The sequence below is a fragment of the Diuraphis noxia genome, unplaced genomic scaffold, assembly GCF_037042655.1.
Source record: "Diuraphis noxia isolate RWA-SAM2 unplaced genomic scaffold, SU_Dnox_SAM2 contig0003, whole genome shotgun sequence".
NCBI lineage: Eukaryota > Metazoa > Arthropoda > Insecta > Hemiptera > Aphididae > Diuraphis > Diuraphis noxia.
Window position 1 is genome coordinate 65,597,039 of NW_028301713.1, and position 16,688 is coordinate 65,613,726.

The following is a 16,688-nucleotide window of genomic DNA, read 5'->3' on the forward strand; positions in this document are numbered from 1 at the left end:
TTTCAAAATATTTTCTAGATCAAATCAATAGTGAAATAATTTGTTTATCAGACAAAAATGTGTAGGTACTAAATTTATTATTGTTTATAAATTATAAATTAATAAATAAAACAAGTAATTATTGAAAATAACTGTAAAAAAAAAGTAATTACCTATAATATAAGCAAATCAACATTTTGGTTGTACCTATATTAACAATTTGTAATATAACGTCACCTATATAGATGGTAAATTCGAGTAATAATAATAGATCAAATGAAAACATTAACCTATAATTTAAGGGTGTTAGAGAAAGTTATTCGTTTTCTAAAGGTATATATGAGAATGTTGTGATAGAGATGCCAAAAAAATTGTAATAGGACAATTTGCGTAGTTAATAGAAAGGAACAAGTGGGGAGCAAATGTGAGCTTAAATATAACACGAACGCCATATGACTGAGTATGGCTAAGTTTAGTGTTTCGCTAGCCGATACATATTGTATTTTTAAACCTCCAAGATCCGAGAACCGCAAGTAGCTTGGGCCCAGTAGCTCAGTAGTGTTCACCTTCTCTTGGCATTAATAACGACTACAGAAAACAAACAAAATGGTTAGTACACATCTTTATTCTTTATATTACCTAATATTTTAAAATTATTCATAATAAGTTTTAGTATTTTAAATTTAAAGTTTGTATAACAATACAATTAGTTTCGACAGTTAGGTATTAAAAAAAAGTCAAGTTGAATTATCGTTTAAAATAACTAATAAGTTTTAATAATTGAAATAATAAATTATGATGTCTAGACTTAACTTAATTGAATAATCTTCATATTATATATATTATAATAAATAATATTACATCAAGTATAATATTATATATTGAATATACCATATTAAATACATTATAGGTATTCAAATAAGTAATTGGGGTTTCGTTATTATTATTTAGTTTTATTAAATTATGTCTAGTAAGTTTTATTATTACTATTATTAGGATACAATGATCCTGAAAACTAATTAAATATTTTATTTTGGATTTCATCATGAAAAAAAAAATACTCTAGTTCAATTTGGTTTTGAATAATAATAACAAGAAATTAAGAACTAAGAAGTTTTATTTAAGTATCTATGTATTGATATTTTTACATTATAAATTAAAATCTTTCTAAAAATATTAAATATATCATGAAATTAAATCCATCAAATGGCAAACATATGAATATTTGTTTTAAAAGTGTATTGAAATGTTTGGTTATTTTTAAAATAGGTACCTAAATCTAGTCCAATGTTAAATCAAATATGTTTTTTTTTTTATTGAGGGTTGTGGCTTCGATAACCAGGGGGTCATTAGCCTGTGGAACTTTCGGGGAGGGAACTGTTGGTTTTGAACCACTAGTGGATTTTTTTGGCAGAATTTCGAATGGGAACTGTAGGTTTCTGCCATGCCAGGGTGGGGGAGGGGGGTAGCCTCTCTTTCCAGGCAGCATGAACTGCCCAGAAAGCGACGCCATCCATGACCGGGATTCGAACTGGCGACGATGCGCCCGGCCACTACACCCATTAAATTTAAATATGTATTTTCCTTAATCGATCTTTATTTTGTCTAACAACTTGACCAAACATAAACTTAAATAATCATATTAAAACAGATTTCTTTATAAATAGTTCTAAGACCACGATTTTCTCTATTTATTAATTGTATTATGTTTAACATAAATACATTATACTATATATACTGTAATAGTTTAAAATAAAATATATTTACAGACGTATATTAATCAATTAATTATATCTATTTAACCTAATTTTAAAATAATTTTAATTAGAATATTAATTATGATAAAAATTACCTACCTACTGTGAAAGTTTCTATACTCTTGTATACTAAACCTTATGTACTTAAACAAAAATTATTTCAGTCATTCGACATTTTTGTTTAAATTGGAATTTTTGAACATGTTAGATCAAGTATAAAGTTGGCAATAAGTTTTGTTCATTATCTAGACTTTGCTAGGTTTATATTTAGAATATGGCACCGTACATGACATCATATTGGCAAGTTCCCAAATTACGTAGTGGGTATTTGTAAAGTTGGGAACTTCATTGAACTCATCTGCCTGAAATAATAATGGTGGTGACTATTATAAAAACAAAAATTATAAAATTTAAAAGAGACTGTTTAATAATATATTACTGACACATAAGATATGCAATATTAATGCATTCGTGAATTCATATTTAACTTATTCAATTTCAAATATGATACTATATTGAAATATCCTCATATCCTCATACTGAAGATGTATATAAATACATTTTGTTAAGTAGTTATAAATTAGAACGCATAATTTTCAAATGATCTTATAGAGTAATGTTTTTAATACTTCGGTCTTTTTATAAATATTCTGAAAATTATTATTTTTTTTATATAAATTATGATGATATCTAAATGTATTTTGTATCAAATAACAGTAAACATTTTTCGGGTACATTATTGTATTTGTTGGAATATTATTCAGTAAATATGTAATAATTTTAAGTCAAAGATTTATTTAAATTTTTTTTTTGATAGACATAACATATAAATATTATAAACTTACATTGTTTATTAAGGCTGACAAAGAGAAGGTAAAGAAGAAGAAGGTAAAGAAGGAAGAACCAAAAGAATCCGCACCAGCGGAAGAAGTACCACCACCAGCACCAGTCGCTGAACCCGAAGCACCTCCTTCTCATTCCAGCACAAAACACAGCAGCCGTAAAAGTTCATCCAAGAAAGTCCGAAGGTCTGGCAGTAATGTGTTCTCTATGTTCACAACCCAACAAGTGGCCGAATTCAAAGAGGTAAATATAGCCTCTTCCATTAAATGCATATTAAGTCATATAGACTACAAACAACTGTGATTTTTAAAATGATTATCTTAAATTTTTTATAATTCATTGAATAGGGTTTCTCGATGATGGACTGGGATAAAGATGGCATTTTAGGCAAAGAGGACTTGAGAGCCACTTGGGACAAAGTGGGCAAACTAGTTACAGACCCAGAACTCGAAGCTATGTTAAGCGAAGCTTCTGGCCCAGTTAACTTCACCCAACTGTTGACCTTATTCGCAGCTAGAATGTCTGATGGAGGTCAGTGAACTGTTCTAAATATTTTCTATAAGATTTGGTATTACATTAAATTATTACGTAACTAATATTGTAATTTTATGTATTTATTAGGCCAAACCGACGATGATGAGACTGTTATTGCTGCCATCAAGTCGTTCGATGTCGATGGTAAAATCGACAGTGACAAGTAAGTAGTTATATATTATATTTTAAATGTTTAAAGCCCAAGAATAACCGATAATTTAAATCGTTTTAACGTATATTTTAGGCTGAGGTATGGTCTATTGAACTGGGGTGACAAATTCTCGGCCCAAGAAGTCAAAGATGCTTTTGACAACATGGAAATTGACAAAAAAGGAATGATCGACACCGAAGACCTTATCTCCATGGTTTTGGGATCTGGTGACGACGAATAATTTGTATTTATTTTAAATCAATAACCAGTTTTTAATTTATTTATATCCCTGATTTTGCCCAACTTGTGTATCAATTGGTAGATCACAAATGAAAAGTTTGATGAAAGTTATTATCGAAATAAAAAGGAAATCCTCTCTATACATAACTTTGTATTTTATTTGTTATTGTTCTTATAATATAGTGTGTTATTGCATATTATGCAAAAAATATTTCTAGCATATTTACATGAATATATAGGTAATTTAATCTTGATTCTATAGAGATGATAAAACACCTAACTTTATTATTCTATCGATATTTGTCGTATTCGAGACTTGAGTGCATAAAAATATGCCAAAATACCAAATATTAAATATAAACATTAATATTAATGGAAATGTGTATCTACGCTATTGTCACTAATGGTTTTCTCGACTTACTTATTTTCTATATATAAGCCGAAGGTATATATATATAATATATTAGATACATTATATGTATATAACCATTAACAATGGACAAACATTTTTGTCTTTAGGTTAGGTTTTTCTAAATTAAAAACAAAATTGTTTCACAATATTGTGATACAACGTCTCTCCGAGCTTGGTGTGCACGTCGATGGCGACCGGAATGAACTCAGAACTGTCAGTATTATATTATTATTATTATTATTACTCGTCAAGACACCCTCGCGGCATCCGGTTGATGATCGCTAAATTAGCGACGCTAACGCCTGGTCGTTCGTCACGTAACTACGTAAGTGCACCCAACGCAATAAATTGTATGGTGTGCTGACAACAGGTGTCGGTGTTCGAAAGATTGATCGTGTCTACCCACCGATCGTGGACTTAAAGTCCCGGTACTACCTGACGTCCCAAAGTAACGCGTTGGAAGTCGCCGCAAGTACTTCTGTATCCATCTGTTCTGGACGCAATTCAACAAGACACGATTTACAAAACGATGTTGTTCGACGGCCACTTGGTTCTGTTAGCCACGTCGAAGTGCTACGAAAAATACAAGAAGGTGACGATACAAATCACTCGCTGCTACTGTTGCTCTGTCTCGCCAGTGTTATTTAATATTCACCTATATCTATATAGTTGTTTAAATTTAAATTTAATAGAATAATATTCTACGATTATACCCACAACCAATTTACTATAGTCAATTGGCGACAATGACGAAGTGGCCTGATGGTAAGTGGTAAATTATTCTTTGTTTTGTCGAATCGAGCTGCTGTTGATAAAATTGTATTACGAGAGGCAGGGACTTACAAATTTTGTTAAATATATGTTCCCCCCCGCCAACGCCAAACCAAATTCTTAATTAAGCCATTGTAGGGACGTGACGTGCTCACGAAGGGATGAGGGTGTCATAGCACCGTCCTTTTGATTTATTTTTGTCGTATAAAATATATGTTGAACAATGAATGTATTACGTGGTCAGAGAATAGTCAAACATTCATACCATCCCCTTTTAAAAAACTGAGCACGCCACTGACGAGAGGTCAAAATACCTATATTTGTGTATAATCATTATCGATTATCACGTACAAGGGCGGTGGTAAACTCTCCCGATTTTTAAAACTAGTAAACTCTCCCGATGGTAAACTCTACCGAGTACCGGGTAAATATTTTGTTTACCTGAAAGAAATGTGTAAACTCTCCCGGGTCAATATTATGTTTACCTGAGAGAAATGTGCAAACTCTCCAGAGTTTTTTTTAAATGTTATTGCTACCCTATGAATTAGTTACACTGCAGAGATTGTGATTATAATTTTTATTATGAATTGTATTACCGTATTTAATCTGTATTTATCTTGAGTTAACCTGCATTTGTCATTTAAATATTTAATTACCGTTAAAGTATTTTTAATTTAAATATTTAAAACGATATCGACTATAATGGCTCAACCAATTCTAACTGTGTAAAACGAATAATACCCTATGCTGCCCAGCTAGCTTAGTAGTACTAAAGTAGACTCGGGAGAGTTTACATGTTCCCGTCAGGTAGTATTGGACTAAATCCGGGAGAGTTTACCATCGGGAAAGTTTACATGCCATTAAAATCGGGAGAGTTTACAATCGCCCACTTACAACCCCAAGTTGTATCTTGTATATTTATCCTGAAGACGCTAGACGTCCTAAGATAATGTAGCAGGTAGTAGATGCGGCTCTCTCACCCGTACCCATTTCAAAAAAGTATACATACTAAAAAATGCATAAATAAAATATACTCAAATGAAAATAAAAATAAAAATGTATCTTAATGAAATGATTCTTTTAAATTTCATCAGTTTAGAAACAGTTTTTAGAAAAGACTAGGGAACAATTTTACTAATCCATTTTTTGGTGCCTATAGATACATAAGAAAAAATTCAGATTTACTTACCTATAATATTGATAAAATAAAATGTCTTTAAATAAAAAAAAACATAAAATTATTAAATAGATTTTATTCATAATAAATAAATTGACACCATTAATTTTTCAATTAAACATTTACAACAATTTGTTTCGATCGATATTAATATTTAGGTAACTAGTTGCATAATATATATAAACAAAAACAAATGTGTTAACGTGTTACTCAATATAAATATAATTCAAGAAAAACTATTTTTAAAATAATCTACTTAGTAGATAAATAATAACAATTAATAAACAACTTTTTTTTACAAATTATCTAGTGTGTTTTTTGACAGCATTTCCGTTGTCCTGAAAAATATTTGATAAATAATTTTATGATTTCTCATTTAAAATAGTTTAGATATTTACACACATGAATAAAAAGATGAAATTTATATGTAAAAACATTTATAAAGTTTTATTGACATAATATAATATAGCACATCACATTCCGGACACCAAAATTCAAGGGCCAACGAATAATATTTTTTAAATCATAAAATAATAACTAAAATCGTAATTTTTTATAAATCCGGTTTTGAAGAAATTTAAAATGCCACTAAATTTTTTTTTAGATTTCTACAATAAGTACTGAACAATACAAATTTAAAATTATACATATTTTTAACAACAAAATAATTTGCAAATTACAACTAAAATTGAATTGTAACCTTTAAAACTATAATATTTATATAATATATTGAACCGCTGAATTGAAATTGTATTTTATTACCTAACTGTTTGAGATTTTGCGATAATGCTTTTATTTATTTATAACTTGATAAAATAAAATAAGTCTTATGAGTTATGACGATTATCTATTTAGATTTTAGACAATTATGTGTGATTAATACAATTTGAAAACCGTTTTTGTAATTAAATTCAAGTGTTACAATTAAAATATGTCCATAAATTAATTATTAAGTAATTAATTGTTTCGTATTTTATTTGTTCCCATTAAATTTTTTTTATTAAACGACCAATTTACAGTAAAAATATCAATTTCACTTTATCAATGAAATATAATATTGTTAACAGGTAATTTATTAATACATTATTATGTATAATTTTACTTGTTTCAAGACCGACAATCCAAGTTTGGCTGAGTGATGAAAAGGTAAGCTCACTGAGATATTAGATACTTTGAGTCTTGGAATATGACCTGTATAACCAGTTATAGGTGGTAATTCAGAAGACACTTTATGATCTAATAAAAAAAAAATATTAATATTATTAATAGGTACCTAATTATTTACATACAATATAAGCAAGATAAAATTGAATTAAAAACTATTTTAAAAAGTAGAGTAGTAGAACTACTGAAACTCATACTTGCAAGTAAAATATGAATACAGTATTAATTATTTAATAATATAATATGATATACATATGCCTATCTATAAAATTACAATAAGTATTCTCAATAATGTATACAAGTATACTTATATTATATCAAGGGTGTTATTTCAATTTTTTTTTTCTTACGTACAACGATTTCAAGTACACCATTTTTAAATTTTACCAATCCACAGATAAATATAATATATACGATTTACCTATCTAAATTGTCCCGTTTTTAATTTTTTCCATAGACCATGGATTATATAAATATAAACCGTGAAAAATAATTTAAAATCCAAAAGATTATCAATAATTGATTACTTAACCTGTGGAAACTAATATAGTAAGAAATAAGTAATAATATTAGTAATGCGTTAAAATCTAGAAGAAAAATGTAATGCAATAACAAAATAAACGAACATAATATTTACTTTTATTAATTTACATATTTTATGTTCCATATTTATTACTTTTACGAACAAAAGTAATATATTTTTAAAAAGCGGATACTTGCGATTTTTAAGTTTAGACCTTAGAATATACGTTTACAGCGTCTATTAGATTAATATAATTAACTTATATACTTTTACAAAATTATAGGTTGGAGCCTTGGAGGTTCTATCGTTTAATCATTCAATCAATAGTTTTTCACTACCTATGCAGTGCGTAATATGACTGTTTACAATTTTTGAGAGATGAAAATAACTGTTACTTGATTAATTGCAGATAATAGATATAGTATATGCTGTATGTTTATTAATTTCATTTGTTAGGTAATATTAAAATACAATTTAAATTGAATTATAATTAATGAGTATTGTTTTTATGTTTTATATGTGATTCACTATTTTGGTAAGCTAATTGGGATTATTTTAAAAGTAAGGGGTGCAACCCCTGCACACTGACCTAGAGACCTCCCCAGCTCTCTTCCCTAAATGAAGTAATGACACCTTTCAACCTTTGTTTATATATATATATACATTTATATGTATATATATATATATATATATATGTATATTGTATATCAATCCTTTGGTATATAATTTAGGAAATTTCGTGTTGTGCCCTTATATATTCTAGTATAAGAGTATAACTAAATGTTTCTTTAATAAATCTATAAAAAAATGAATACTAAAAAACTTATCATATCATATGTATACATGGTTAAAATGTCACTATATTCATAAAGTTATAACTTGTAAGTCATAAGTTTTCAATTATAAAATGATATACTTAATAAAAAAAACCATAGATATTTTGGTTTTTTGGCCCTAATTATTATACATTTGTAACATAACGTTTACCTTTAAAATCTTTGCTTCTTTTATATCTATTCAAAGTATGTTGTAAACGCATGTTGGCTTTATCTGGAACCATTTTTGGAGGCAAAAAACGAACAGGTCTATCGATAGCTTGTCGACTTTGTTCTGACGATAATTTGACAAGCATATTGTCTTCACATTCTTGAGCAAGTCTACAAAAAGTTTTGCCATACCGAAAATGCATTCCTGGTATATATCCTATAATTAACACAATATATTAGTAATAATATAAGTATATTAGTAAATTTCTATAGGTATTAAATAAATTTACCGGTATAGCCTAAAATATATCTTTGATAATTATTGACTGTTTCTTGTTCTTTGTCAATATTAATTTTTAAATCGTTTTTATTTGATTTTGGAGGTAGTTCATCTAATGGGCTATCTCTCAGGTACACATTTTTTAAATCACATTGTTTTAACACACCTTTTTCACGAAGTTCCTTAAATTTATGAAACCAATTAAAACCATGTACCAATATATTTGAATTAAAAATCAAAATTTTAATTAAACAAATCATCTTATATTATATAGATCACCCCTACATACACTCTACCCCTCCCAAAGTGAAAAGACTTCTATAAAGACCTTGGGGTCGTTTCGATACAAAAACATTAAAAAAAAAATAAAAATATTATATAGGTAGGTAATAGTTTCTCTAAATTCAAACCTGAATAATGTCTAAAGTATTAGCTCCATATCGTTTCCCAAAACGGAATTTCAATGTTGGACAATGGCCAGTGTAACTAAAAAATATAAAATAATTTATATTTTATATGAATATTCTTATGTGTATCTATATAATTGTGGTTAAATTTAGATACCTATATACTATATATTCCACGTAATACGTATATTATGTAATATTTAAAATTAAATTAGACGATATAAATTTAAATCTTAATATTATGTTAAAATCAAGGTAGGGAACTATATGAAACATAACACAACAACACTATGCTAAACTTATCGATTTTCCAATCCACTATGTTGCCTACTTTTAGTACTGAATAATAAACATTTTTACCTGCTAAAAGGGCTTTAATTATGTCTGGATGAATAAAAAGGGAAACAATTCTTATCGGTTCAAAAAATCTATGATTGAAATATTAAAATAGCTTATGCGAGCTATTCTATATGTTTTTGTACACATTAAAATACAAATATATAATAATAAACTATTTATTATTAATATATAGACTGATTTACTAAGTATACTGATACCCATTTTTTTTATATAATTATTTATTTATTTAAATTCCGTTTTTTGGAAATTTTAAACGTAAGTACCTCAAAGTCATTTTTTTCAAATTCTTGAGTTTTTTTGTATTACTTAATGGGTGTCCTATGGTGATACGAACTTCTGTTCTAAAAAGAGAACCCCCTTTTGGCCCTTTTTGCTGTAAATTATGAAGTGAATTAGGTATTAGATGGATAAATGTATTTTTGTACCTTATCCGAAATTCACGTAATTTCATACTTAATTAACTAGCATTTTCAAATCTTCATATCTTATAAATCCATTAGCCGGCCCTCGGCAATTACCGTGGACCTTTTATCCTTGGAACACAGAGTTAAATAATTTAAAATTACTTATATGAATTTTGATTCTGATTCTTCAAAATTTTTAGAAAAATTATTGGCTGAATAATTTACAGTGTAATAAGAGGGGGGGAGGGGTTCTAATTTGAAAATTAGAAAGTTGTATTTACACAGGACACTCCTTAAAAATTATAAAAATCCTAAGAATTCAAAAATATGATATTTAATTATATAAAAATTCCAAAGATCCAATTTTAAATATCTATATCATTGAAAGAAAAAGAGGGTTAGCATGCTAGGTGAATCACCCTGTATATTTTGAACATTTATAACACACATATAAATATAATTTACTATTTTGAGAAAAATGCGATATGTTTATTGGAAACCCATATAGATAAATGTTATTATGTATATTATATCTATTAACGAAATTTAATTATCTAGATAAGTACCTATAGGTAACATAAATATAATTTGCACATTTAAATCAACATTTTTATAATTATTAAACAAACAAAATTTTTAATTACCCAGGTATACAATTCATTATATACAGTTGCATCCAAAACCGCACACTTTTGATTTTGACCCGAAAAAAGCTGGTAGACAAAAACCGCACACTTTTTCAATCATTATATAACAAAATACCCCAAACCTATAGTGGTTAAAACCGCACACTAACTAACGGATTAGATAAGATTACAAGATTTACTGCAAAAATCATGCTAACACGTTTTAAGACCTTAGTCACCACTCGTTATTATTTTATTAGTAGGTCTTGTCTCTTGTGTATACAGTATACATATACAGTGTTTACCAATAGGTATTTAGTGGTTTTTTGCAGTTTTATTAAATTATTAAAATATTTTTAATTAGACATAATAATGATGCCGATTGAGATCGATTAAAGTTTTTAAAAAATGTCGGTAATTGATTTCCAAGCCATTTCAGCCAAACAAACTTTAAAAATTTTACACGCTTTACGTTTTTAAATTTGAATAGGTACTTGTAAGTACATTTTTTTTTGAATAAATTATAAAGTATTAAGTATATCTAATCTAGGTAAGTATAACCTTTTTGGTGTCGAAATTAAAAATGTTTGGTCTTTGGATACAACAATTTTAAAAATTGTGCGATCTTAACCTATTAAATGTATGCGGTTTTAACCTACCAAAAATGTACGGGTTTGTTCTGTAGTTTATTAAAAATGTGCAGTTTTAGGAGTCAACGGAATAATATACTATTAATAGTATATTCATTGTCTGGGTAAATAAATTTTTTTGTTTTGTTTAATCATGACACTTAAAATAATAGATGTACCTAATCAAAACATTAATAATTAGGTACCTATAGATCCTAGGCATAGTTTTATTTCATGAATTCAATATTTTATGATGTGTCACTAATCATTTTCATTTAAAAATCCATAAGCAATGACAGAAAATATACTATAAATGTTAGACGAAAATATATATTTAAAATAATAAGATGGTACCATTACGTTTATATCATATTTTATAGTAAGAATCTAAAAGACAGGAAACGCATACTTTTACATAAACTAGTGTCTTTATAGGCATATATATGTTATACATTGTAGTGTAATAGCGGAAAGTAAGTGTAGCTGGTACTACCAGTACCAGGGCCAAACAACAATAACAATCAGTTGACACGGAATGGTAGAATGTAGAAAGGATTAGTTTTGACTGAGATTTCTACCAAGGCTAAATAGAATTGTCACGTTTTTTTGTTAAATAATAAATAGTTCAGAAATCGTTTAGTGAAGACATAAAAATATTTTATTATCTTTAAATACTTATTTTATAAATTTCATATTACCTACATATTGAAATGCATAAATAAAAATAAATAAGAATATTATTAAATTGTTTTTATAGAAATTTTCACATTGGTGAAATATAAATCAATAACACGCCAACATGCGTAGCGAATATCTAAGTATCATTTATGAGAAAACTTCTATGAACCATTACTAATTACATTCGCTATAGTTGCTGACATAATTAGAAAAGTGAGATCTAAGAAAACCACTTACTACAGAGAAAAATGTTCTTTTAATTTAATTTACCTGCAGCCGGCAGGTATCAATAATATTTTATGTGTTAAATCTCATGCTTAAACATTAAAACAAGGAATTACAAGAAAATAAGTAATTAAAATAACTGGACTGTGCAAATGTGCAATGTAAAGTATTTTAGCATCTATTTATTTATTGTTAAATTATACTCGTAAAACCTAAATAGAATTAATTTTAGATTATAATATAAATTACCTTATACTAAATTTTTTGTACAGTTTTAATAACTACTAAATTTAAATGTCATATAATGTTATTATGCTAGGCATTGCTAGTACCTAGTACTAGATATATATAGGTAGTATAGATAAGATGAGTATAGATAGGTAACTAGTACCTATCTTTTGGTGATAAATTTATTTTTCATATGAACTTTCTTTTTACAGTAGATTTTCTTCTAAATTTGATGCGCCTACATCGACATTTGAAAAAGGAATTTAAGATTAGTTAAACTATTAATAAGTAGTAAGTTCGATATGATAATGTTCCATCGTTAAAAACGTTTATGATAAAAAATTGATCACTTTATCCGATGTTATGGCGTTATGGAAGTCGCTTTGATGATATGCAAACTTAAGCAATAATTATAGATTAATAAAAACTATATTTGAATATACTATTTGAAATTACCTATACATAAATAAGCGTTACTATTTTAAGCTGCAGTAGTGTTTGTATAGCAAACGCCAAATAAGGAATAAATATCATTATAGATGTTATGAAAAATCAATGTATATGTCTTCAGGTATGCTTAAAAAGTTCAATAATTTAAATAACTGCATTATTAAAGGATATAAGGAGTGAGCATGTTTCGGGAATCATTATGTATTATTTTTAATAAAATTACTAAATCAGACTAGGTATCAGAGTATAAAAAGTATATATCCGTGATCCGTAGCTATGCACCTTGGAGTGAATAACGAATTCGTAAATGGAAGTTTTGAATATGTAGTTATAACTCCTAATAAGTATATAGGATATGTTATTATGATTGTCAAGGCCAGGGTCATATTATAGTATTATACACAGTTTTGTTTATTTCAAAATTGTTCATTTTGTTATATACAAATTTAAATGTACTTATAATGAGTATAGGTATTAAAAACTACTTGAAATTCGAGTTTAAGTACGAACTATATGGATCATTTTCTATTCAGTAGGTAAAACAAATTACTATAGAATTATTTAATTAGTAATTACTTCCTATTCCTAACTTTTACATTATGCAACGGATTTGAACATTTTTTGAAAATATATTAGGTATGCATAAATTACAAACAATTAAAACATATTTACATAGGTATACGGTAGTATTACGCATACGGCGTGCGGCTATAATTAATGTATTATATTAGGTACGTTATTTTCTACGCGTATTTTAACGGATTAATATGTAAAAGTATAATAATGTATAACATAGAGTAATAGCAGGCAATGCTCTTATATACTCTCGTATAGTCAATAGTCATTATATTATATAATACATAATAAATAAGCATTAAACACCAAAAATCATGAAATTAAAACGTAGATTTATAATGTTAAACATATTTATCAGAACAAAAAAAAAAAAAATTAACTAATTATGTACAATAAAAATTCAAAATAATAATCGTATTATTCGGTAATCGTTTTTAATTTTTTTTTATCGAATTTCATCCATAAAAATTCTATTAACTTGAAATATCGTTAAATATAGATATACCAGAATAAACATAAGTTTAATTATATACAACAATGAATTTCAAAACAAATAACATACTTACAAAAATTTTTTTTTTTAAATAAGCATGTTATACCCCTGTCCGCTGTTATTCTAGAGCACATAGTATACATGAGCACAAACAATAGGTATATAGGTAGTATAATTGTTTATTATCGATTTTTATAAATAAAAGAAAAAAAATTATTATATTAAAATATTTATAAATATTTTAATTTTTTGTAACCCTGAAATATTATTTACTTTTTATTGCGGCATTGTTATGTTAAAGTGTTCGGTGAAACTCTTCTCCAGCTGGCAGTACCCACAAGAGTCACAATTATTTTCGCCGATTAATATTGAGCTTTGAGTTGTAAGCTTATTTTATAAAATAGAAAACGATAGAACTAAAACAAAAATATTCTGGAGAGTCGAGACTATGAGATATCTAGTCAAAGTTATAGATGTTTTTTAATAAGCTGGATTAAAAGGCTTAATAAAAAGGCTATGCCGTCTTGGATAGGAGCATACTAGCATTGTCGTGTGAAAGTGACGATAAAAGGAGAAAAATTAAGTTTTTTACAGCTATAGGATGAATAATAGATGAACAATTTATCAATTTTATATTATAATAAAATTAATAATGATTCGATTAAAACTAATGGAGCATTTACATTCAATATTATTAAGTTCCAATGTTTTGACATTAATTTGATCACATATAGTATTTTTGATATATTTATACACAAAATCGAAATTTTTAAGGTTAGGTAAATAATTATACCTAATTTTCCGATGGATATTTATGATTTAAATTGTTGGAGCACTAGCCTGCATTGCCTGCTCAAGATTTTATAAAAGTATAGACTATAGGTAGCTGTTTTTGTTCATCTATATTGGTTCGGGATCTAACACACCTACGTAGTTAGTTAATAAACAAAATATTTTTTGAAGACTTGAATACGTCTGATATTATCAAAGATTAAAATTGTGAAACAAAAATTTAAAAAATCCAGAAAATTAAAATAATAATTCATTCAAATCACTCAATAGATTCTATTAAGTAATATATAAAATACCCATTAAATTACATCTATAATTAAATAATTTTAAAAATGCGTTGTGTTTTTTATTACCTTTTATTCGAATATTATTAAGACGAGTATATAATATATAATTATCAATTATGACAGTACATTAAAAAATAAATTGTAATGATATATTTTTATATTTTAAGTTTGAATATTGTAATTTATATAATATTTTTAATTGATATTAAATGGTAGTTTCATTATTGTCTTTTAAAATAATCCTATATATCATATCTGAATACCAACTATCAACTAATTACAGTGAACATTTTTCTTTTAAAACATAACATTAATTATAATTAAAAAAAACTCTAATTAAAAACATAAATACATTATAATGTCAGCAAACGTATCATATAACATGGTTCGAAGGTTTGAACCTACGCGGAACAGACATTTTTATTGATTTTTTCACATCATAAATATATAGGACTTTCCATAATATACATACAGCAATAGGTACACCCACAAGAAATAACTAAATAACAACTTACCCTGGTAATAGAGCACCATTAGACTGACTGAAAAGTTTTTCTCGTTCTTTTCTATTACATTCTATTACCATTTCAAATTCGGTTTTAGCTAAAAAATAATGTACATTTTTACTAAATACAGGCATGTTAAATAAAAATTAATTGTTGTTAAAAAAATTACCGAAATTCTTTAAAACAGTGAAAGTGTAGTTAATTAAAGTTTTTTCAACTTGCGATAGTTTCCGATATTATTTTTGTAATAAAGATCAACATTCAACAACAAACAACCTACCTCCTTCACTTACCTCCGACTCTCCGAGTTCTAGGTACAATGGACTACTGGATACAGATTTTCGCTTTACGATATTTTCCACGGTTCCACACTTCCACGAAATTTAAGCAAGGGTCGAGAGCACAATAGTAGCGCCATCTGTTAACGTGAAAATTGTTAAGATATATCAAAATTGTGCATTTGTTTGCGTATTTAAAATGGAATAAAATATATCTTATCCATTCCGTGGTTGTGCTGTATTCAGTATTCTGTATTGACACGACAATACAAGATACGACACGCAACAAGTTTAGTGTTAATCACGGACTATGATTAACAGGACTGGAAACGAACAATAGTGCACAGTATAATGATATGATCCACATTTGTTACGGATGGTCAACGAGCGATTGTAGCGCCATCTCCTAGTTAATTGTGAACAAACCTAATATTAAATTAAATTAAAAATATTAATTAGAATATTAAATTAATTAACTAACTAGTAGTTGTTTACATTGAAAAATACTATTTCCCTGGCTATTTGATTATTGTTTACACAACTGAATTGTTTAAAAATTACGGACTAAAAAGTCTGTTCTAAAAATATAATCTTTGTGTATGGTGCTAAAAATAAACAAAAGATGAATAGCTATTTTTTTATAATATGTATACAATTACTCTAAATTATATTTTAGAGAACTATACAATAACATTTCCATGTGATATTCATTCTTCAGAAATTGTAAAAACGATAAGTGTTTATTATGTAAGAATGCGAATGCGGCAATATTGTGCAATGCAAAATCGTCAACAAAAGAAAACATTTGTAAAAAAAAAAAAATTAAGTAAATTAACTACATCATAAAATTGTTAAATAATTACTATATTATACAAATTATAGTTTTAAAATTATATTTTTTGTTTTTGTTCATTGTTAATTTTTGTACTTTA

At 26.9% G+C, this 16,688-nt stretch overlaps 2 protein-coding genes across 4 annotated transcripts; one reads left to right on the forward strand and one right to left on the reverse strand.

Moving 5' to 3' along the window:
- The first annotated feature begins 429 nt into the window (after positions 1-429).
- Positions 430-3,651, forward strand: Mlc2 (myosin regulatory light chain 2). The gene is made up of 5 exons (XM_015519981.2): positions 430-588; positions 2,595-2,822; positions 2,927-3,110; positions 3,201-3,276; positions 3,358-3,651. The coding sequence occupies exons 1-5, from the start codon at positions 586-588 to the stop codon at positions 3,503-3,505; spliced, it is 639 nt and encodes a 212-aa protein (XP_015375467.1). The 5' UTR covers positions 430-585; the 3' UTR covers positions 3,506-3,651.
- A 2,273-nt stretch (positions 3,652-5,924) lies between these two features.
- LOC107170009 (uncharacterized) lies at positions 5,925-16,057 on the reverse strand. Of its 3 annotated transcripts, none has more exons than XM_015519997.2 (7): positions 15,772-16,057; positions 15,488-15,575; positions 9,228-9,303; positions 8,828-8,999; positions 8,539-8,754; positions 6,967-7,100; positions 5,925-6,202 (listed from the first exon to the last, which is right to left on the reverse strand). In XM_015519997.2, the coding sequence occupies exons 2-7, from the start codon at positions 15,556-15,558 to the stop codon at positions 6,167-6,169; spliced, it is 705 nt and encodes a 234-aa protein (XP_015375483.1). In that variant the 5' UTR covers positions 15,559-15,575; positions 15,772-16,057; the 3' UTR covers positions 5,925-6,166. The 3 variants fall into 3 exon arrangements, with proteins under 3 accessions (XP_015375483.1, XP_089078773.1, XP_015375482.1); XM_089222647.1 differs by having other exon boundaries at positions 15,759-16,057; XM_015519996.2 differs by having other exon boundaries at positions 15,648-16,056.
- Positions 16,058-16,688: the final 631 nt, after the last annotated feature.

Coding starts and splice junctions, on each gene's coding strand:
- LOC107170009 (XM_015519997.2), bottom strand. CDS start 15,558: ATGGTAATAGAATGTAATAGAAAAGAACGAGAAAAACTTTTCAGTCAG. Junction 9,000..9,227: donor ATACTTTAGACATTATTCAG/GTTTGAATTTAG, acceptor CATAAATTTAAG/GAACTTCGTGAAAAAGGTGT. Junction 8,755..8,827: donor ATATATTTTAGGCTATACCG/GTAAATTTATTT, acceptor TGTTAATTATAG/GATATATACCAGGAATGCAT.
- Mlc2 (XM_015519981.2), top strand. Junction 3,111..3,200: donor AGCTAGAATGTCTGATGGAG/GTCAGTGAACTG, acceptor TGTATTTATTAG/GCCAAACCGACGATGATGAG. Junction 3,277..3,357: donor GGTAAAATCGACAGTGACAA/GTAAGTAGTTAT, acceptor CGTATATTTTAG/GCTGAGGTATGGTCTATTGA.